The 22,101-nt window shown below is 49.2% G+C and overlaps 9 protein-coding genes across 9 annotated transcripts; 4 read left to right on the top strand and 5 right to left on the bottom strand.

The window, feature by feature from the left end:
- Nucleotides 1-233: 233 nt before the first annotated feature.
- N7508_009679 (putative lipin Smp2) lies at nucleotides 234-2,615 on the bottom strand (the record flags this gene model as incomplete). Its single annotated transcript, XM_058467742.1, has 3 exons — nucleotides 234-2,035; nucleotides 2,089-2,454; nucleotides 2,507-2,615. 3 exons carry the CDS (start codon nucleotides 2,613-2,615, stop codon nucleotides 234-236), a joined length of 2,277 nt encoding a protein of 758 aa, XP_058315588.1.
- A 483-nt stretch (nucleotides 2,616-3,098) lies between these two features.
- N7508_009678 (Fibronectin type III domain protein) lies at nucleotides 3,099-6,427 on the top strand (the record flags this gene model as incomplete). The annotated part of the gene is made up of 3 exons (XM_058467741.1): nucleotides 3,099-3,214; nucleotides 3,261-3,454; nucleotides 3,504-6,427. 3 exons carry the CDS (start codon nucleotides 3,099-3,101, stop codon nucleotides 6,425-6,427), a joined length of 3,234 nt encoding a protein of 1,077 aa, XP_058315587.1.
- A 281-nt stretch (nucleotides 6,428-6,708) lies between these two features.
- On the top strand, nucleotides 6,709-8,126 carry N7508_009677 (tRNA guanylyltransferase; the record flags this gene model as incomplete). Its single annotated transcript, XM_058467740.1, has 8 exons — nucleotides 6,709-6,722; nucleotides 6,778-6,867; nucleotides 7,012-7,143; nucleotides 7,216-7,260; nucleotides 7,337-7,512; nucleotides 7,591-7,679; nucleotides 7,747-7,851; nucleotides 7,914-8,126. 8 exons carry the CDS (start codon nucleotides 6,709-6,711, stop codon nucleotides 8,124-8,126), a joined length of 864 nt encoding a protein of 287 aa, XP_058315586.1.
- Nucleotides 8,127-8,327: 201 nt separating this feature from the next.
- On the bottom strand, nucleotides 8,328-9,089 carry N7508_009676 (uncharacterized protein; the record flags this gene model as incomplete). The annotated part of the gene is made up of 1 exon (XM_058467739.1): nucleotides 8,328-9,089. The coding sequence occupies one exon, from the start codon at nucleotides 9,087-9,089 to the stop codon at nucleotides 8,328-8,330; it is 762 nt and encodes a 253-aa protein (XP_058315585.1).
- A 764-nt stretch (nucleotides 9,090-9,853) lies between these two features.
- N7508_009675 (WD40 repeat domain-containing protein) lies at nucleotides 9,854-11,501 on the bottom strand (the record flags this gene model as incomplete). The annotated part of the gene is made up of 6 exons (XM_058467738.1): nucleotides 9,854-9,991; nucleotides 10,141-10,267; nucleotides 10,375-10,712; nucleotides 10,789-10,855; nucleotides 10,904-11,003; nucleotides 11,201-11,501. The coding sequence occupies 6 exons, from the start codon at nucleotides 11,499-11,501 to the stop codon at nucleotides 9,854-9,856; spliced, it is 1,071 nt and encodes a 356-aa protein (XP_058315584.1).
- Nucleotides 11,502-12,676: 1,175 nt separating this feature from the next.
- On the top strand, nucleotides 12,677-14,008 carry N7508_009674 (class I SAM-dependent methyltransferase; the record flags this gene model as incomplete). Its single annotated transcript, XM_058467737.1, has 2 exons — nucleotides 12,677-13,059; nucleotides 13,117-14,008. 2 exons carry the CDS (start codon nucleotides 12,677-12,679, stop codon nucleotides 14,006-14,008), a joined length of 1,275 nt encoding a protein of 424 aa, XP_058315583.1.
- Nucleotides 14,009-15,126: 1,118 nt separating this feature from the next.
- Nucleotides 15,127-16,759, bottom strand: N7508_009673 (Set1-mediated histone H3-K4 methylation subunit Swd1; the record flags this gene model as incomplete). Its single annotated transcript, XM_058467736.1, has 4 exons — nucleotides 15,127-16,204; nucleotides 16,304-16,530; nucleotides 16,580-16,641; nucleotides 16,690-16,759. The coding sequence occupies 4 exons, from the start codon at nucleotides 16,757-16,759 to the stop codon at nucleotides 15,127-15,129; spliced, it is 1,437 nt and encodes a 478-aa protein (XP_058315582.1).
- Nucleotides 16,760-17,746: 987 nt separating this feature from the next.
- N7508_009672 (uncharacterized protein) lies at nucleotides 17,747-18,818 on the top strand (the record flags this gene model as incomplete). Its single annotated transcript, XM_058467735.1, has 2 exons — nucleotides 17,747-17,832; nucleotides 17,924-18,818. The coding sequence occupies 2 exons, from the start codon at nucleotides 17,747-17,749 to the stop codon at nucleotides 18,816-18,818; spliced, it is 981 nt and encodes a 326-aa protein (XP_058315581.1).
- Nucleotides 18,819-21,210: 2,392 nt separating this feature from the next.
- Nucleotides 21,211-22,056, bottom strand: N7508_009671 (glycosyltransferase family protein; the record flags this gene model as incomplete). The annotated part of the gene is made up of 2 exons (XM_058467734.1): nucleotides 21,211-21,915; nucleotides 21,967-22,056. 2 exons carry the CDS (start codon nucleotides 22,054-22,056, stop codon nucleotides 21,211-21,213), a joined length of 795 nt encoding a protein of 264 aa, XP_058315580.1.
- Between the last annotated feature and the right edge of the window lie 45 nt (nucleotides 22,057-22,101).

The following is a 22,101-nucleotide window of genomic DNA, read 5'->3' as shown; positions in this document are numbered from 1 at the left end:
TAAAACAGAAACGCCATTAATGCCCATCATTAGAACAGTCGCCAAATATGGCTGTGTAATGCAGTCTCCGACTCCAGGTCTGCATGCAATAGTGTTGAACATGGTATATCGCTGTCAGAGCAGTCTAATGCAGAATCTGACTTGGTAAAGCAATCGCAAGACGGGTATCAATGACGCAGAAACAATGCCCAGGAATCGATCAGATCGTACCAAGGGATAGCGATGGATTATGTTCAAGGGGTCTTGGGGGACTTGGATCGGATTGGAAGAGAAATGGCGGGGGCGTCGACAGGGTCCTGGGTGTTTTCGACCACAGGAATCAACTCCTCTTCACCAATAGCCTCTTCGACGTCCAAATCACCTTCCACTGACTCCAGGATTGAGCCTGCCGGGTTGGACATGACAGCAGAATCCTGTGACATATAGCTTGCCCCAAGATCTTCCTCGACGGCTTCAGCGTCATCAAGGTATTCGCTGCCTTCACCCTCGCTCAGCTCGTCGTCGTATTCTTCGTCATCTCCGTCTTCATCTTCTTCAGCAACATCCTCATCTTCGTTTTCACTGTCGGTAGTAGAAAAGTCTTCAAGCTCTTGCGGTGTATCTCTCCAGTAGGTAAAGTCCGTGTATTCTTCGCCTCCAGAATGCACAAGGAGTGTGACTGGTGGGAAGAAGTGGTCGAGTAGCTCTTGCATAGTCACGTAGCTGCTCTTGTACTTGTTAAGACTCAGTAGATCCAGCGAAACCTCCGCGTTGGAATTGATGGTGAAAATCCGAGTAGACGGAATGTTCACAGAGCGGTAACTTAATGCATCTGTCAATCGGTTGCCAAAACCAGCGTAGAAGGGGTTCTCCTTGCCACAAAATAGGTTGAGAATGTCCCGCAAGCAAGCCATCTTGAAAACTTCCGGCTTTCTCAAATAAATTTCTCGCCGCAAGGCCGCCATTGTGCGATCAGGGCTGCAGATCACTGGTCCTCTCGGGAGTTTGTATCCATCTTGATTGATGCCATGCAAATAGGCTCGCGTGGTGTCCGTTTGGCCAACAGATCGACTTGTGAGATACATAATGTTGTACCCGTTGTTCACGATATCGGTGTAAAGCTTAGCAACACCCGCATGTGTCCAGTCGCGTCCGATCATGTTGAGGACATGACCCAGCGCATCAGACTTGGTGATAGTTCCGTCAATGTCAGAAATCACGATAGGAGTGTTGCCATTCCAGAGATACATGTTTGCACTGCAGATGGCTCTGTTGACGCTGAAAGACATTGTGTTGGGGCCTGGCTTCAGTTGCAGCTCTTTGAGTTGATCGCTCGTTAGCCGGAGGGTCTTGGCGTAGTTGCGGGTTTCCACTGCGAAGCCCTCATGCAACGGCGAGTCTGGGGGTGTGGGGAATCCAGGTTGAACATCTGATTTGGTTCTGTGGTGGCGTGCTGTCAAAGATGGCTCCGAGATAGCATGGTCACCCTCGCTGTGATATCCCGGGTCTGACAGTGCATCATCGCTCAATGCCGTCTCTGGGCGCATTGAATTGAGGGTTGCTCTGCGGTCAGCTAAGTCCTTTGCTTCTTCGCTGCTGTAGATCCATAAATTGCCGTGTTCATCGGCTCCAATGAGAGCACCAATGTCATAGCTCCCTTCCAGTTCCTCAGCAAGAATCTTGCGCGCCACAACCTCTGCACGAAGCGCATCTTCTTCATTGCTCTTGTAGCCGGTCATATCCAACATTAAATCTCCTTTTTCTGTAACATGCGATGGAATATTGGAGCCTGACAGCTTCTTTGAAAGCGAGATGGCACGAGACACCGCCTCCTGGGGAGACATGAGAGGGGGACTACGAGAACGTGCTGCTTCATCCTCATGCTCAGCCTCTTCAAGGCCGCTGCTCTCAGGCGGGGCGGTCAAAGAGTGCCGAGGTGAGCTTTTTGGAAGCACATTGTCCGAGGTGGTATGGTCAAGTGGTGGTTTGCCACTCAACGAGTTATGCGGGTGAAGATCGGATTCGTCAGGTGATCGCGATAGCGGTGTGATTGTCCCTGGTAAAGCGTCAGCAACGATGCGTTTATGAGAAATGTGGCATGTCTTTTACCTAAATCGGTGTGGGCCCGCGCCTTGTTCGCAATGGGGATGGTCGGCGGAGTCTTTGCGCCTTCTGACAATGCATCTGCATTCGATTTATCCAGGTCCAGGAACTCGGGTTCCTGCAGTGAAGGCGGGATATCGGGTTCACTTTGGGCCCGAGGGCTGGCCGCTGGAGAGACCAACGGCGAAGTCTGCAATGATGCGGGGATATCGTCGGTCGTTTCAAATACAAAGAATGCTTCGCCTCCTTCTCCCAGCTTCATAGCATAATTTTGTTTGACCCCGTTGACCTTGAACTCGACTTTCTTCTCGAAGGGACGCAAGAGCGAAAACTTGCCAAAACGGACGTGAAAGGGCGAACAGGCGAGGGTGCCTTAGGGTCGAAATCAGTACAGTCAAACAATACTTCAGTCATCTATACTCACCATCTTCTTGTTCTATGACAATAACATCAATAGCACCGCTAAGGGTGGCTGGGTTGATCGAATTCCATGTCTTGGAGACGGAACCGCTGATGCTCCGAACGTATTGCATGCCGCCAAATGGTGTCAAGCACCTTTGGAATGTGATTGGAAGGGAGTTTCAATACAAGGAGATTATTGAAAATGCAAAGGCAGAAGACAGTGGGTGATCAAAGAGGAGTGAGACAGGTGGGAGAGAATCGGAAGTGTAGTAAAGCCCGCCGCTTCCAAACGGCCGGCCCATGTGACACTTCAGCGAACAAGGAATAACAGCGGCAGAATGCCCTCAAAATCAGTAAGGAGTATACAAGGGGTCTCAAAAGAGTATATGCAATAGAGCAGATGGGTAAAATCAAACCACTTTGGGTTTCATCAACAATTCAACCTCTCTACAACTTCCCAACGCTTTGAGCCGAGGCCCCGGCCCGAGATCACGTGTCTTGTCAAGAAAAGCGCTAGGCCCGATATGGTAAGCGGACGATCTTTATCACGTGGACCCGCTATCCCACTGGTTTGAGGTCTCTTTGCGTTGGACTCTCCTCCGGTCATTGACGGGATGTATGAGCCGCTATACCTTGCGTTTGACGCCTACCCTGCTGCGGTTCCCCGAGTGAGGGTTCGAGGCGTCATGGCTCTCTTCCTGGCTGGCTCAATCCTATGGGCATTGATCTGGTGAGTTACGCCCCGTGATCCTTCCGTGCTTGGCTGACGGTTGAAGGCTGCTCTACCGTGCATGGCAGGTCTGCCAGACCTCCAATGAGGTTCTGGTAGAGAAGTTGGGTCTCGATATTCCTCCGCCACCAGAGGTGACCCTGGAGGAGATCACAGCCCGTGAAATCCGCCTTGCCTGGAAACAACCAGACTTTCATAACTCTATACACAAGCATATCATTCAAGTGAACAATGTCAAAGGTAAGAGGGACTAATTTTCATTGCTCAGTCAGGTACTAATACCTTCTAGTGGGAGAATCCAAGCGAGCGGAAACTGCGGTGGAAATCTCGAATCTCATACCTGGAAACATTTACCACATTTGCGTTCTTTCTCTCAGCGCCGCGAACTTTCAAACACCCAGTGCGATCCTCCATGTCCGAACGAAATCTCTTCCGCTGTCCCAGGCCCAACAAAACGGCAATGTTGGTGCTCCGATTATTCGCGCCTCCATTCCGAGGTCAACAGTCGGTCTACCCACGCCATCTGCCCCTATCATGTCGCGCGAACACAGTGCGGGTCAACTGCCTGGCAAACGACCCTCTGCTGGGCGCAAAATCTCTCCTGCTGTTGGACTGGACGCATCCCATAGCAATCTCGACGAAACCCATAAGAGCAAAGCAAAGAGCGCCAAAGAAGAGACTCTGGAACAGCTGGCGGACCGTTTGAAGTCGTTACAACAAGAAAACGAAAACGTGGAGAAACAAGGGATAGAGGAGGAAGATGAACATATCGCATTGTTGAAAGATCTGGAAAAGCAACGCAGTGAACTGAGGAAACGTGTTCGCGAGAAGGACGAGGCAAGCGGCGATCTGAAGAAACACGTCTACAAGCTAGAAAGTGTCAATCGGACAGTGCAAGGTGAAAAGTCCAAGCGCTTGAGACTTCTTCAGCAGAAAGAGGCAGAGCGAAAGAAGCGCAAGAACGACATCCTGCGATGGCAGGAGAAGATTGCGCGCATGGAAACTGATGCCACCCAAGCCAAGGAGGATAAAGCTCGAATTGAAGAGGAAGCGGCAGCGCGCGCAGAGGAGGTTCGAACGAAGATTGCCAAAGAGCAAGCCGAGATGAAGACGATCGATGATGAGATTCAAGACAAAGGAGGACGAGTCAAAAAGCTCGAAGAAGAGAGAATGGGAATGCAAGAAGGTGACGGTGAGGATGGCAAGGAATTGGACCGCATCGACAATGAGCGGGCTCGGCAATGGGAGCTCAAGTTGGGCAACCTACATGCACGGTATACCACTCTGGTAAATCTTCACGCCCAAGCACAGCAACAATACCAGGAAGCCCAAGAGCGCTTGAAGTGGCTTACAGCCCAACGACCCGGCAGCTCAGGGCCCTTTTCCTTGCCGAGTCTCGATCTTGATATGTCGAACACTGCCACCATTCGACCCCGTCGCCACCGCAGCTCACTTGTCAGCAATGTCTCTTCCCCGGTGAACTTCCCAGGCATTGAGACGTCGTTCCCAGGTGGCCTCGGCTACAATCCACCCACAAGTCACTCGCCTACCTTCGCTCCCAGCTCTGCATTCTTCAACATTAACAATGGCATGGCCCTTCCCAGTCTGTCCGATCCCCCAGAAATCATGCGTTCAGATGCAGAGCTTGCTTTTAATAACCCGCAAATGAGTCCTCGGGCAGATGCGCTTTTGCCATCTGATCTCCTTGGTGATGAGGAATCGCCGGAATTCCCACGATCTATCACTCGTCCAAGATTCTCAACTCTGGAAACACCTGGTCCTCCTTTGGATGGCTTCGGTCATGGTCCTGCATCTCCCGTTTCTTCGGACAGTCGAGCGGGTAGTATATTTGCCAGTCCATTGGAAACTCAAACACGACAAGAAGAAGCGCAAGCTGTCCATTTGTCTGCTGCTGGAGAAGCTCCGAAAAGTGCATCCCGAAGACTCTCTGGGCTGTTTGGCTTTCATCGGCCTCGTGGTAAGACGTTGGCAGATGAATCACCTATGCTTGGCACATTGAAGCCGGGTCAAAGTCAATCCTTCCCTCGCAACGTCGACGAGCTGGACCCAATTGGTTCACGGCGACGCAGATCGAGCTATACTGGAAATTGGGCAAACCCAATGTCGTTGTTCCCTCGAAGCAACACCACTGGCGTTACTATGGACAGTTCATCTGATCATGCGCCTTCTCGGCGAGCTGCTTTCTCGAGCATCTTCTCATCCAGCAAGTTTGGCTTTGGCGGTGCTGGCACCCGTGGGAACTCTGATCTCAGCACTGGGTATAATCAGTTCAGTCCTCGCCATGATCCTATTGATCCGTCTTCGCTTCTCGGCGGTGTTCGACGGGGATCCTTGTCCCCAAGACCCTCGTCTGTCTCCTTCGACAACCAGAGTCAGTTCCCTCATCCTTCTACTGATAACCGCCATTTCGGATGGCCCTCAACCGAGAACACTGGACACCGCAACAGCCCCCTTGGTTTCGACTGGGCGTCGCCATCAACCTGGTCTCGTGCTCCTTCTCGGCGACCTTCAATCCAATATGGATCGTCAGGTCATCTCCCATTGGGCTTGACTGGTGAACCTGACTTTGTGGAAGACACCTTTGAACGTCACCACCGACCACTTCAGGCGCCTATTGGCACTCGTCCTTCGTCCTCCCATCGGCCACTTACACCAAAGCTGAACCCTGCTGCTCCAGCGTTCACTGCAGTGTTCGCGGGCGAGAATCCCAACGAACAGAAAAATCCGAAGGCCCCTGACAGCCCATTCAGCTTCAACGAGTTTGATCGCTCTCCTTCCGAGCCTCGCACATCTCGCTCCCTCTCACACTTCACCGGTGAATCATACGAGTCTTTGGAGCGCATGCATTCGGGAGCTTCCGTCGACAACGGGTCCAAGGAGTCATTCATCCGCAAGATCACGCGCAAGGGTAGTTCCAGCAAGTTCAGCTCTTGGAAAGATCGCTCAGGGCTCTTCTCCAAGAAGGCCGACTCTGCGCAGGGTGATATCGACGAAGACGCGGCTAGCGAGGCTCAGCTCGGCAAGAGCATCGATAGCACTGTCTCGAGTGTGCCCTCTGCTGACCGCTCGGCCCGCAGCAGTCTGGGTTTCTTCTCTCGCAAGTCCCGCAGATCTGACAAGGCCAGCGAGACTAGCGAGCGCGCTAGTGAGACTGGTGATGAGGAGATCCCGGAGGAGGTCGAAGCATTGTGATTCAAGTTCTATGAGCCAGCGTCCTGTCCACTGTTTATTTCTTACATTCTGAGTATTATACACCCAAACGGTTTTCCTTGGTTCATAGCCATGTCTATAATATTTCCCAGTTTGTAACCTGTAGAAATTTCGCCATGAGTTTGAATGGTTAAGCGTGTATTTACAACAATTACACCGTCAAGTAGGGCTATCTCAAACACTGGTTGAATTGGGCAGAGCGGGCGGGCAGAAATTGCACAAATTGACTCTGAACTTCTATCTCAGACTTCACCCAATCAACCATGGCGAACTCAAGGTAAAAGAAAAAAAACGAAACTCCTGGATAAATATAAATATTAAAAATTAAACAGATTTGAATACGTCAAGTCCTTCGAGCAGCCAGATGTGCTGCTCCCCAATACGTGGATTGTGGTCCGCATTGATGGACGAGGATTTCACAAGTGAGTCTCCCGCACTCGATGCTTATTCTAAGCTCGACGCTCTACGTAAAGAAGAGAAACATTTCCATATCTCTCATTTGCATGGATCTCGCAATACATGCTCGGTTCGAACATGTCTACTCTGAGCCAATCTGACTTTACCAGGCTCTCCGATCACTATGCCTTCAAGAAACCAAATGACCGCCGCGCACTCGACCTGATGAATGCTGCAGCCGTCGAGGTCATGAAAGAACTCCCAGATCTATGTATTGGCTATGGAGTAAGTGACGAGTTCAGGTATGTTACCCTCGTCCAAGACTACTTCATCAAAGTATAATCTTCACTATCTTTACTCACCAAATGGCTTAGCTTTGTCTTCCATCCCAATTGCCAACTCTTCGAACGACGAAACGGGTGAGTAGTCCTCCTTCACTCTGAATCAGTGACTATTCAGTCTCGATGGCAGGACAGTTATTAATTGTCTCCTCAGGAAACTGGTAACAACCATCGTCTCTACGTTCACTGCACACTACATCTTCAAGTGGAACGAGTTTTTCCCTGCTACGCCTTTGCAGCCTCCGTATTTACCTTCTTTTGATGGTCGTGCTGTTATCTATCCGAATAGTCGGATTTTGCGCGATTATATGAGTTGGAGACAGGTTGATTGTGAGTTAAATTCTTCCAGCGCGAGTGACTTACGTCCAGCCATATTCCGGTATGAACCTTGCTAATCGCAGTATATAGGTCATATCAATAACCTCTACAATACTACCTTCTGGACTATGGTTCTCCAGGGTGGAATGAACAACACAGATGCGGAACTAGAGTTAAAGGTATCCCCTCGTCTGCCTTGACTGTCACAGTCCCACTACAGCCATATACTGACTTGCTATACTCTAGGGCACGGTATCAGCAGACAAAAACGAAATCCTGTTCGGGCGCTTCGGAATTAACTACAATAATGAAGAAGAGATTTATAAAAAGGGCAGTGTTGTCTATCGCAAGGTATGAGCTCAACATACACTACACTATATATACCTTGCGGTACATGCTAACATCTATACCAGTTCGAACTTGAAGAACCTACATCTACTCAATCACCCGTGGACAATGACACCCCCCTCACAGTGCAGACGCAGTCCAGGTCTCAGCAGGATAAGATCAAGAAATTGCGGAGGAAGGCCGAGGTCGTTGTTGATCACGTTGATATTATCAAGGATGAGTTTTGGGAGAGGAGGCCTTGGATTCTTTCGGGTAATCCTGGGAAATTGCCGGTTTAGATTAAACTATATACAGCACCTAAGTAGGTCTATTGCGAAAGTAAATGCAGTGTTGTTTCAGGTCATACTCGCCGCTCGCCAAACAAAAGGGTATCTTGGTTTCTATATGGCGTAGAAAATAGCATGCGAATGTTTTATACATGGCCTTTGAATGCATGGACCCTGAGATGCAATGATAATAGGGTTTACAGTATGATCAGATCATGCCTTGGACTCCGACTTCTTCGCCTTCTTGTCCTTTTTGGATTTTTTCGAGCCGTCGTCGCTCTTCGCCTTCTTCACTTTCTTCTCCTTTATCGCAGAAACAGTCTCTGCTTCCGCCTCGGTCTTCTCAGATCCAGATCCAGACCCAGAATCAATAGACATAGGCGTAGGATAATCCTCCCCACCAGCAACATCCTTCTCCTTAGCCTTCCTAGCAGCCCTCTTCTCCTCCTTCTTTTTCCTCCTCTCAGTCCTAGCAACAGCCCTCTTATCTTTCCTCTCCTTCTTCGCAACACGCGCAACAGCCCTCTTCTCCTTCCTCTCCTTCTTAGCTGCCTTCCTCGCCCTCCTCTCCTCCTTCGTCTCTTTGGCCTTCTCCTCGTCCCCTGTCTTCCTCTTCTCCCCAGTCCCCGCCTCTGTTTTCTCTCCATCCTTGGAATTCAACGTCCCAGCCAATCCATCCCCACGCACAAAATTACGATAAAGCTCACTGGTAAGTGCGTTTCCTGCGCGCGCGGAAACTCCCTCGTGGCTTTCATCACCGACGCCCTTGAGTGCGTCTTCGAAGCCGCGTAGCCACCATTGATTTGTTGGGTCTTTGGTTGTTTTCTTGCCTACGCCGTGATTGTTGGCTTTGCGGGCTACTAGGATTGGCCGTGTTAGGCCTAGGCCGCCGTGTGGTCCTGGTCTTGTGTTTGGTTGGAGTGGGTTTCCGGGTCCTCCCCAGCCGTGGCGCATGAGGTAGGCTTGGGCGTCCATTTTGGTATGGTGAGGGCGAGAGTGGTGGTTTGATTGGGGGTGATGCGGTGAGGTGTTGGGAGGTTGGACTTAGGTTGAAGGGAGAAACGGCGCCGAGATATTGCGCTGGTTCGCTTTGTTGGGAGGGGTGTGAGTCTTAGGTGGTTTGGTCGACTCGGGTATATAGTAAAGAGGGTGGTGGAAGGGAGTGCCTGGATGAAAAAAAAGTTGGATAAGAAAAGTTCGATAAGGGTTCAGGCATCAAGGCCAACATCCGAACTTAACTAATTTCTATCAGGGCTACTTGACGGTTTCTTTTCCTTCCTTCTATTTATTTTTTATTTAGGGATATGTGTTGAGATTCATGGCACATCCAGGCTAGATACCTGACATATCAGGCATGAATCTAGTGATCAGCATTAGACCTACCACGTAGAGTATGGTTCAGGAGAAGAGTTCTCATTTATATAGGGTCTTACACTCATACAGAGAAAGAACAGACTTAAAGAATCTCGTTGGCCTTGACATTGATGCATCCCAATTCAGTAGATATCTATTTCAACAGTATGTCTTGTGACGAAGGCTAACTAATCAGTTTGCCAAATTTGCAAAGTTGGTCAGGAACTTATCCAGCTTCACCCGAATATATCTTGACACACACCGCGTACCTAGACATCTTTTCTTAAAGTATTTCGAATTATAAAGAATTTAATATTTTCATGTAGCTATTTTTACCCAAAGCCACCAGATACGACAGAATCAAATGTATTACATTCAGCTAGTACCTAGTACGGCTTAAAGCGATCCTTCTTCTCCTTCTTTGGCCGGGACCTCGCAGACCCAGCCTGGACTGAAGCACCTTCTTCGCCGAGCTTCCATGCTCGCACGAACCCATCTTCGCCACATGTGAAGACGGATTGACTCTGTAGCGAGGTGGTTAGTGACTGTCTCAAATGGGATATATAGAATGCGTGAAGATGTGGATGTCCATGTGGGTGGATTGGAAATTAAGAAGCAGATAGCATTTGAACAGGGAACAGGGAATGGGAAGCAGAGTGGAACAGAGACATACCTGTTCATCCAAACACACCGAGCGCACAACTTCCTCGCCATGAGCACCGGGTAGACGCCACAGATTCTCCTGGTCGAATTTCCACTCGGGACCGGAAACGAGTGGGACGAGATCGAGGCGGTGGTCCCTGTAAAAGAATGACTATTAGAAAAAAAAAGACGGAAACACAAACACGATCCGCTGTGCGAGGCGAGAGGGTCTGGATCTAGACGGAACGAATTATGCAATACATACATCTTGTTACCAGCAGCAATAAACGCCCCCTGACCACCGATGCATAGCTGCGCGACATACTCACAAGCTAGCTTCTCGCGAATGTCACCGAACTGTACGGGGTCGGGCATCTGCGCGTCATCGTCTGGGTCTGTGGCCGGGTGCACGGAGAAGAGCTCGTCGTGGCTCAGGGCGAAGATCTCGCGTTCCGAGAGGAAGCCTGCATGATGTACGGAGCCGTGGTTGATTACTTGCACGAGGGCTTCGTCTTCGTCGGTTATATTTGTGTTGTAGATGTTTACTAGGCCGTCTGTGCTGCCGGAGAGTAAGATATTGCTGCGTGTCGGGTGGTATTGGAGCTGTGGAACGTTAGTCCCGGGTGTTTCTGGTTTGCATTGTAGTAGTAGGGGTAGTGATCGTGATAGGATGACTTACCTCGGTGATATCATCGTTGTGACTTTCCACGTATTGCAAGCTGAACTCCTTGGGAGATCGGATGTCCCTGTTGGAGTTAGTATCAATATCTAGATAGGACAAGTAAGAAACATACCAGAATTCAACAACAGCCTGTGAAGAGACAAGCTCGGTCCCCGCAACAACGGTATTGGTCTCGGGATTGCAGGCTACAGACAGCACAGGTGATTGTTTCGCTAGACATGCATTAGTCAAGATGCATCTGATAGAGCGTCAAAACTCAATCGAGACGGGAACATCCTTGCGGAAATTCTCCGACAAATACTCAAAGGTACCCGAAGTATGAATAGAGACAGAATTGAAACCATGCAACTGGGGTATACCATTGTACTGTGAATAGAAATAGAACTGAGACAAAAAAATATAAACTCACTCGTCTCCATCTCCACGACTGGCCCACCAGCCCGGACATCCCAAATCCTGACCTTACCATCTCGGCCGCCTGTCACCAGTAGCTGCGACTCGCCCACATAGCTCCGCAGCGACGTCACACCATCGTGGGTATGCGATGAGACGACAGCCCCGCGGTTGAGATCGGCGGCGTCAAACACACGCAGCGAATCATCCGAGGAGATGGCAGCAAAGGTGCCTGGGCCTGCTGCGGTGAGACCGTAAATGTAGCTATCCGCCGGCAGGGATAGCGACGAAGAGGCAACGGCTTGAAGGTTATGCATGACTGGTTGGGGTGTGGCTGATGCGAGGCGCAGATTTGAAGGGTTGTGTGCCAAGAAATGATGGGGCTGGAGACTACTTCCGTATACGTGCATACACCGTATACAGTACTGTAAGACTGTAAGTGTGAGAGTATATGAGTGCGATTTGTATTTAGGTTTAGCTTAGTCTGGGTTTGTTAGGGTGTATCCGAGGGTTAGCAGAAAGACAGACAGACAAGTTAGACACATATAATACCCTAACACTAGTACTGCAGTATGGAAATGACGAGTAAACGATCAGCAAAGCCCGGGCCCCAGTGGAGAGAAAAGTAAGGGAGCGGCCGGAGTCCGAGGGTGAGCCCATCAAATTGGGACGAATGAAAAAGAGCGAGCAAACGAGGACTTGGGCTTTCAGTTACCAATGATTCCCCGACGGCTTCGGGTGGAACCAGGATCCTGGGGCCGCTAAATCAGTGCAGTCCCGATTTGCTTTAGTTGTCTTGAACGTACAGTCTCCATCTTATACCACGGAGTCAGTTATATGCTGAATTATACTCTAAACAAGGTATAATTATTGCGCAAGTATATAGATGAGCATATGAGAATTGACTACTCTGTACACCTGTACTGAATACCGACTGGTTGGAGTGACTTGACGCTAAGACGTGGAGAGCCCAGACGGTCCGCGCCCGACCCAAAACCCGGAAACACGTCGGTTTTTGGGCTTTAACTTAACTTGGTTTTGCTGGTAGCTGACTGGTTTAGCCTGGTTATCCTCAGAACTGGGAATTGCCATCCCTGGGGCCCGACACTCTGGTAAGATAACTGATACATACCTTTTACCCATGACTTTGCGTACTTTGTACTTGCCCCTTCTCCTCTCCTCTTTTTTCTCGTCACCTCTTCTCTCTCTTCATCTCCCCTCCCTCTTTCCTGTCTTGTTGGCTCCCCACCCCCCACCTCCGGGGAACTGCTTCACCTCGACCTCCCCAGCCTCTCTCAACCCCTCCCGTCTCCCACGTATGGAACTTTCTCCATTCCCACCGACCATTGCATCTCCACCATCGACAGTTCTTCAGTTGAACTCGCTTGTCGACCTCGGCCTCGACACCCCGACCTCATTTCATGAGATGATCGCTCGCTGCCTTACAACTTTCCCAGATATCTTGCGCGATCATTGATCGCAGATATCTGCCATGGCCTACAGAAGAGACCCCCGATTACTCCCAACCCCTGACCGTGACCCCAAAACTATGTATATGAAAGGGGACGCCCAAATGCGACACCTGCCGCCCATGATGACCTCGCCGCCTCCGCCCAAGAGATACAAGTCTGATACTCCCAGCGACACAGGCCACGGTCGCTATTATTCGCACTCTGTCCCGAGTGAGCGAGCCCGTTCTCGGCAAACGTCTACAGCTATGGATCTGTATACCTTGGTCGATCGGGACCCCGTCGAAAATGACCCGCGCAGGAACTTTCGCTTTACCAGTAATGGCTCGGTTGCGACACAGGCTTCGGTGACATCCAATACGTCGCAGCAGTCTCGTTCATCCCCTGTGGTGATCTCGAATCGCCTGTACGTTACTCTTGTCAATGGCAGTGTGGTGGTGGCTGATGACTGACCTCGTGACAGGATCCCTGAAAAATACCCCAGCCACAAGGAGAACGGTCGGAGCTATCATGGATACCGCAAAGGGATCTACCCGCTACCGTGCGATGACGAGGAACAGGACCGGCTCGATATCGTCCACAAAGTGGTGACCGTGGCCCGAGCTTCGGATGGCTTGATCTACGCACCATTCCCGAAACAGTCCAGGGTGCTTGACCTGGGCTGTGGCACTGGTATCTGGAGCATCGATGTCGCCAACAAGTACCCTGACTCATTTGTTGTTGGAGTCGACATTGCTCCTATCCAGCCCACCAATTTCCCGAAGAATTGCGATTTCTATGCCCCGTTCGACTTTGAGGCTCCCTGGACTATGGGTGAGGATTCCTGGGATATCATTCACATGCAGATGGGATGTGGGAGTGTTGCGAGCTGGCCTAGTCTCTATAGAAGAGTATTCGACCACCTTCGACCAGGGGCCTGGTTCGAACAAGTAGAGATTGATTTCAAGCCACGCTGCGACGGCCCTTCTATCAACGATACACATCTCGCGCACTGGTACAACAAGTTGAAGGAGGCTACCGAAGCCACGCAGCGTCCCCTGGCACACAGCTCACAAGAGACCATCCGCAATCTACAGGAAGCGGGTTTCACCGAGATCGACCACCAGCAGGTCGGCTTACCCTTGAACCCATGGCACAACGATGAACATGAGCAGAAGGTTGCACGTTGGTATAACCTTGCCATCTCGGAAAGCGTCCAGCCTCTCAGCTTGGCGCCTTTCAGTCGGGTTTTGGGGTATTCCAAGGAAAAGATTGATCTACTCGCCGCCAATGTCAAGCGGGATGCTTTTGACAAGAATATTCACAGCTATAATATTTTGCACATTTACCAGGCGAGAAAACCAGTTGTGCCTTGAGTTGTGTTTCGCATTGCAGATATATCGGCATGATAGTCGGCTGTTGGCAGTCGACTACCTGAACCGGCTTCGTGGTCTTGACTAGACCAGCCGGCTTGGACTTTGGCTGGCCCAGAGTGTGTATACTCATGTTGCACGTGGTTCTGTTGCAGGTGATGTCATTAGACGTTGCCCAGCCACCGCTTGCAAGGCGAACGGAAGATGTATGATTTCGGTCTATACAGAGAAACCCCTCTGTCAAAAATATTGGCGTTTGGATCCAGCCGACAGAACAGGCTACGATTTGATTTTGGAATTGAGATGGTCTCAGGCTGTCTCAACGTCCCAGGGAGGATTGGTGATTATTGATGACACGATGTATGGGATTGCTTTCCATGCCCACACCCCACGCCCCGACGGTTCCAGTCGACTCGGGCATGACCTTGCACTCTTAAGTACTTCCTTTGTTCTTCTATTCTTGCATGCTGGTCTTTGCATCTCTTGGCGTTTGGTTGTCTGCCGAATCCCCTAGCCTACCCATGAAGGTAGGGTAGGCTTGATTTTCGGCTTATGATATATACCCAGATTACCCTTTTAGTTAGTCTCTGATGTTTCGGTTTGCTCGCCAGATGGGTCGTCATCGCTTTTTGGAATCGATTTTCTTGTATTCTCAGTCTTCTGATTTGCTACCATAGATTCTGATATCAACCCTTTCGGGTATTTATAACTTCGTTATTTGTACCTATGTATTACTTAGGATTGGTTGAGCTCTGCATGGATATGTCTGAGATCCTCCTACGATGTTTAGATTCGGAATCTATATTTTGACCCCTAAGGTAGATATATTGTGGTCTCAGATATATCCAGTGTGCACCTCCCCGGTTGCGTTCAACATCTTGTTCAGGACATACACATTCCAACCATCGAGTATATACATCGAGACCCAACTAGAAATATTTAAATATCCGTCCATTTCATTGAAATCAAGAATCATAGTAGAGAAATCCTCCAACGCCTAACAGCAATAAAATCCAAACTGAGCCTAAAAACGCCGCCTATGCAAAATTTTGAATAGCCCCAGCCAAAACCTCAATGCAAAGACAAAAGAAAAAATAAAGAAACCAGACAGATAGAGAACATCATCGCCGCCGACTCCTGGCAGCCCTCCCGCTAGCACCCTCCTTCTCAACATCCCCATTTGCAGTCCCATTCACCCCCTCCCGCCCAGCACCAGGCGTCCGCCTCCTCATAGTTCCAGGTCCAACGGCAATAACGTCCTCGCCACTATCACTATCTTCAACATCAAGCAGGATAGGCACATTGAACGGCTCTACGCCGTCAGCTTCGACATCACCTTTTACCGAATCGATAGTCACAACGTCTGGCTCTTCATCCTCCTGATCTAATCGTCGCTGGTGGACCTGTTCAGCTGGATGAACGTCGAATTCATCCTCTGCTTCCATGTATTCCACATTCTCTTCTACCTCGCCGAAATCTGGTGCCAGGGCTGACCATTTCTGCGGTGAGACGATTGACCATGTATATATGCAGCCTGTTTCTAGTCCGCAGGCGACGACCATTGGTCTTGATGGGTGCCATTCCACGACGCCTAATTCTTCGCGTGGCCCTTCCAGGATCTTGACCAGGGACCCGTGGCTCCGCTCCCAGACGTAGATGTCTGGGTTCATGAAGGTCGTTGCTGTGACGAATTCGCCCGTCGACGAGAATGTTACGTGGTTCCAGCTTAAGCGGTTGACCACGTCTTGGAATTTGTGTTCCACGTGTAGTTTTATCGCGGATGCTTCTAGGTCGATTCCTAGTTGGGAGAGGTCTGGCATGAGGACTGTGCGGATTACTCGGTCTGAGCTGTTGACTAGCAGGTCGCGGCCGTTGCTAGCGAGTCGGAGGAGGATTACTACGCCGTTGCAGAGGCGCATTGAGTGGATTGTTGTGCAGGTTTGCGTTTCGATTATGTTTATCCAGCCTTTGGATGTTCCTGCTATTATGTGGTTTCCGAAGGCCGTGAAGATTGTCACGCAGGTTGAGTGCTTTGCGTCTTGGGCTGCTTGCTTGGCTGCTACTGCTGGGTCGACTTCTTCGCCGTTTGTTGGTTGGGGTCGGAGCGGGGCGCTGGGGAGGATGCGCTTGATTGGTTTTGGGGAGGAGACGTCCACTAGGACAGGTTGATCTTCGAAGAGGGAGGCGACAAAGAGGAGGCTATAATCTTGTTAGTTTGCGGTAGTAGCGTGGTGGGTTGAAGGCGTACTGGTTAAATGGGTGTAGTTGGGCAATATAGACCGGTGCTTCGAATCGTACTGTACGGACTCGTGAGCCATCTTGGAGATCCCATAGAATACATTTCCAGTCTTGTGAGGAGGTGAGGAGGTATCGACCGTCGCGAGACCAGCTGGATCTGAGTTAGCCTGGCTCATTCCAGTATACTTATGGACTTGCCTGAGAGACTGGATCTGTCGTGTATGGCCTTGCAGTTTGCGCGCCACACCATTGGTTTCAATGTCGAAGATCACCACTGTGCCGTCCACCTATAACAAGTCTTAGCTTCCTCCTTGTAGTCTTCATTGTGTCACGAACTCGTCCGGAGGCAAGGTAATCGCCCTTGTTGTTGAAGCTGAGACATGTCGCATGGCCGCTGCCTAGTGAACATATAAGTATTGTTCACTGAACAAAGTCAACACACATACTCAGCTTTTCGGTCAATGTATCCGGGTATTCCTGGGCCAGGACAAATGGGTCGACGAGTGAAAGGTTCATCGTTGCGAGGGCATGGATAGCTGGATTTTCTGAATAAGCCCAGGCCTGCAGGTAAGGCCAGGCAATGTCAGATCATGTGCAGCTTAAAAGCAAGTCAGTTCCTGGATAATCTTTCTTCTGCCGTCGATATCCTTGGAATCTGGAGGAACACAAGGCGGTGAATCCACCCGTCTAAAAGTGAAGACTTTGAATGCCTGAAACTGATGCCTTGTCTACTACTCATCCTCACCGCTCTCAGCTGTCATAACCAAAAGTACGATGGGGTCCAGCATCTGCTCCAAGTATTAGGAGAGTTGCAAGTCACCCACAGTTTAGCGCGAGATTCTTTACCGACCCTAAGAATACAATATACAAAAGGGTAGACAAAATGAAAGGGGGGACTTTAGATAGAACCTACTATAGTTGTTTCAGTGGACATCTCGGTTTTTGAACCTGCTTCTTTCAATTTACCTATTGATGTTTGATTATTTAGCACATGTTCCAATAGTATTGATGATTGTGTGATAACCTTACCACCTATTCTTCGGGTTCAATGATTTGAAGCGGCAAAGATTCTGATCCCAAGTCCGCTATACCTGCCATCGGGACCGGGGTCTTTTGTGCGTTGAGTAGTTTGAAAAATCACGAAGCCAAGTGAAGATACGATGAGATGAATTTTATTGATACATATACCGAATGTAGGTAGACAATGTCATAAACGGAGTTCGGAGGGGCAAATCCGAAGATCTCTTGCAAGGGTTTTATACGGTGTAACAGGGTCATCATTACAGCATATCCAAATACATAAATGGGTGGGATATATGTAATTACATGTATATACCCATAAAGACGAAATGACATGATACGGATCAGTAAACCCGGCGGCCCCGGGGCGGCCTCCGTTCCATAAGCAAAGAACAAAGAGGTGTATCTGCAGCCCCCCACCTGGGCACCTACAATCGACAGAGATATCCTGAGCATTCAGCATAGCCTGCCCTACCAATCACTATGACTATGGAGAGATCGAAACCAACCCCCAGCTCAAGCAGCACCTATGGCCAGGCCTGCACCCCTTGCTACAAGGCAAAGTGCCGGTGTGTGCGTACTGCAAATGGCGACAATTGCGAAAGGTTGTTGATATAGAATATTTGATGATGTTTGACATTAAGCTCATTTTTTTCCTAGATGTGTTCGCCTTGGCAAAAGGTGTGAGGCATCAGAGTCGGTTCGCAAGCGTAACACTTCAACAAACCCAGCCGATGTGTCCGATACGCGCATCGCTCGGCTAGAAGACAAGATGGAGAGCTTGCTTTCTGCAATGACAGCTTTTATCGGTACTCCAGGGGGTTCTGGGTCTTCAATCAACATTCTGCAGACCCCTTCCCTCCAAGGAGACAGCATTTCGTCAGCCACCTCTTACTCAAATAGCGCTCTGATAACCCCCACGAGCACGACTCTGGGCTTCAATGAGGGGCCTGCTTTTTCGGCGAAATCGATGAACACCGTAACGTCAAATTCAAATCCGCTGTTTGTGTCTAATCCTTATTCTCTGTCGCCTTCTATTCCATCGGCAAATCAACCAGACGAGCGGCTCAATTTCTTCCGATCTCGCATGCTGCCATCTTTCCCTTTTCTCAACCTTACCCCAGATATGACGAGCTGGTATCTGCGTCAAAACAGGCCATTCTTGCTCCAAGCCATTCACACCGTTACCACTTTCTCGACACAGGAAAGATTTGTTCAATCTGAGGAACTGAAGCGTCTTCTGTTCACATCTGCTTTCATCAAAGTCGAGTCAAATATCGATCTGCTGCTTGGACTACTAACTTATCTAGCATGGAGTACCGACGCCTTTCTCGGCAGGGCAGATCTGATCTCTCGTCTCATGATGCTCGCCATCTCAATGATATACGATCTGCGGTTGTTTAAGCCATCCTCGCCAGATGTGCAAGTCATGATGACTATTACCCAGGGGCGGGATGAAGAGGGTCACATCCCCGGCGACGAAACACCCTATGACTTATTGGAAAGGCAGCGGGCAGTACTGGCATGTTTTATTTTGAGCTCGAAGTGCGTATAACCCTCCTTACCTTCTGTCAAACTTAAAAACTCTGGTAAATCCAAGGAGCAATCCATACTGACACATGGCTCTGTAGTGTTTCGTCACATCTTGGGCGTCAAGATGCTATACGATGGACTTCACAGATGGAAGAGGCACTTCAATTTATCACAATAAGCAAGGCATGCGCCGCCGATGAATTATTTGTCGCCCAAGTACGCTTGCAACTGTTGAAGCAGAGAGCCAACGACGTCCGACAGCAGGACGAGACAAATTGCACTCGCACAGGAATGGCTTCTGCAGCCTCAGCTCCTCGCATATTGTATCTGAAGACTTTACGAAGGCAGCTGCATGAGTTAAAGTCTTCATTTCGTGCAGATCTCCAACAGATTGGTAAGTCATTTCTCGGGTGAACAATGTTGTAATTTGCCTCTACTACAAGATGGCTAATACCTTGACCTGGGGTGAACCCCGGGCTTGACATGCAGATATTCTCAACACACATGCGCAATACGTCGAATTATACATCAATCAGCTAGCGTATTCAGTCAGTCAAGATGCGCCTCCTCTAGATCTAGCTGGAAGACGGGGTGACGGCGGGATTCTACTGGGATTTGAACGCCTCCATTGTTTATGGCAGTCCGTCGAGAACATCAAATCGTGGCTGGACAACTTTTATGAAATTCCTTCCTCAAAGCTTGTCGGTCAACCCTTTCATTTTTGGTCACAGATGATTCTGAGTATCACACTCTTGAAATATCTTTCAACACTTAAAGACCCAGATTGGGATTTCCAAGCGGTACGAAACAGAGTTAACCTCATATCGACGATGGATTCCATGCTTAACAAGCTCGATATGAGCAGTAAGGAGCCGGAGCTTCAGTGCAGCAGTGACCATCTCCTGAAGTTTCTATCCAAACTTTTATCCAGATGCCGGGTTTGGGCTGAATATCGGTGGAACCTGTCTTCTCCGATGCAGAACGGTGATACCAGGCCGTGTCAGAGTGAAGGTCACAGTAACCATATCCCTGATCTAGATCAGATGGTCTGGATGCAGTCTATGGATTTGGGGAATGACCAATGGTTCGAGAATGTACTGGGTATGCCCACGAATTTCTACTAGTTTTAGTTATTCAGTGCTTATAATTTGAAGGCACTTCAGAACGTAAGTGCTGTATACTAGAGTAGGAAGATATCCGCTTGCAATAAGCTCGATCGGGAGAGATATATATCTTCGAATAACAACAGCTCCGCGCAGCGATATGGGTGTCTGAAAAATAAACGCGGTAAAGCTGGATCAGACTGCTTAGTGGGCGTGGCATCCAGCTTATTAAATGATTCAGGTGATACTCAGGGCGTGGTCAGTATTACTCGGTGAGCAAAAAGCGGCAACAGGTAAGCACTGAAACCGAAAGCAGAAGCCAAGACTTGCCAGATATTATCCTGTCTATATGCAACTCTATGTCACAATGCAATTTTACAAAAGACCTTTGTTCATAAAGGAGCTGGTCAAACTAGATTGAAGTGACATTGCCATTCATCCTTTAAGTCCTCGAAGTATTTGAGCAACTTCTTTGCCCTGTATCAATATATCATCAACAACCCCGACAACCCAGACAACCACCAACAGTCAATAACTACCATCAACTTGTAGCAAGCTAACTCGGTACAGCAAACATAGTAAGATACCTACCATATTTTTCATCTATAACTAAGCCATCAGAATGTTTTCCAACGACATGATTGAAATGGCCCCGAAGCAGTGCAGCCAAAGACGCACATTCATCCGTGACGGACAGATTTGCCTCGAAAACTATCGTCTGATCAATCTATGCGCAAAGACCCAATATGTTAATGCACAGTTTGACGAATTAGATGCTCTTCCTTAGTGATAAAGAGCTAATTCAGACCGCAATTAACATGATTCAGCAAAGAGAAGCCATCATAACTGACTACAACCACCACTGCGGCTACGCATGGTACATATCGTTGCCTGTCCTCTAGGGCCCTGGCTATGAACTCGACTACAACGACGCTTACGAAACAGCAGAAGCTCATGCGCGACGCACTCTGCGAGGTATCACTCACGATTCGGTTTCTAACAATCGGCTCTGTTTTCACTTTGGACATAAGGATATTGATTGGCTAGATTTCTCAATACATTCATCTTCAATTCTACACATACAACACATATTATTCTAATAGATTTATGCAAATTAGCCATCATTCAGAGCCATAGATTTGTAGAAAACAGTGCACAATTTCTCTACGCTCGGTATGTGGAGAGAAAACCGTTGCGGAGCTCAATTCTGCTTGTACAATTTATAGGGTAGACATGGTTGTTCATACAGACTTTGCATTTAAAGTAAGTAAGGAGAGAGACATTACAGGCATCAAGATGATGAAGCGGACCCTAAATCACAAGCCACCCTGCGTATTTGGTTCTCTTCATTCCCCACCAGGCTCGCAGCCCTCCTAGAGCTGGCCATTGAACAAGGAACGTGTCGGCCAGTGGCAAGAGAAGGACGCCAGACATACTCAATTTCTTGACCCGAGCCCAAGATTCAAAATGAATGATGCGCAGCCGGGACGCACGCGGTGTTGCGGAGCTTCGCAACAAGGAGTTGAAGCCAGATACATACTGAAAAAGGCGGATGAGCTTCGCCGCTAGGGCCATACAAACAGCTGTAGCTGGACCGTTTGTCAGAATCAAGTCAGGGTAAGGCGTGACGTATTGTTTGGGGAGTCGCTGGTCTGGATGAAGCCCACAGAGGACATTAAGACAAGCCCAGAAGCATTGGAGCGTGGTGAAAGGTGCTGTCAGGTATGATTGATGAACTCTTCGGGCCCGAGGCACTGTCACAATGTTGTAGTTGTCGTCCGGACAAGCTCTCTGCGTCTCGAACGCCTTGGCCTTGCCAGCGCTGAAGTTATCTCCGGAGCTCACGACGTACGTCCGATATGTGAACTCCTTCATATACGTTTTCTCGAGCATGTAGAACATTTCAGCTGTATGGCCACCACTTCCAAGGACGAGCAGAAGGTGGATAGGCGAGCCTCTTGGGCGCCATTTGGGTACAGGGCTGTTGTGGGCGATTTCAAGGGAAAGGAATATGACCTGAGAGTATTAGGTTAGATCAATGTAATAGTATTCTTGCGGGATACTCACGAGACCAATGAGAGATCCGAATACAGCTATCGCGACAGACAGACACAGGGCTAGGTCCCAGAAGGACACAGATGCAAGAGGGAACTGCATCGTTGTTGTGGTAAGGACTGCTAGCTCGGGAGCTTGAGGCTAATG

This window comes from Penicillium antarcticum (assembly GCF_028974205.1).
Source record: "Penicillium antarcticum strain IBT 31339 chromosome Unknown utg000009l_segment0_segment0, whole genome shotgun sequence".
NCBI classification, from domain to species: Eukaryota; Fungi; Ascomycota; class Eurotiomycetes; order Eurotiales; family Aspergillaceae; genus Penicillium; species Penicillium antarcticum.
The sequence above is the reverse complement of the archived record's forward strand: the minus strand, read 5'-3'. Positions and strand labels throughout refer to the sequence as shown.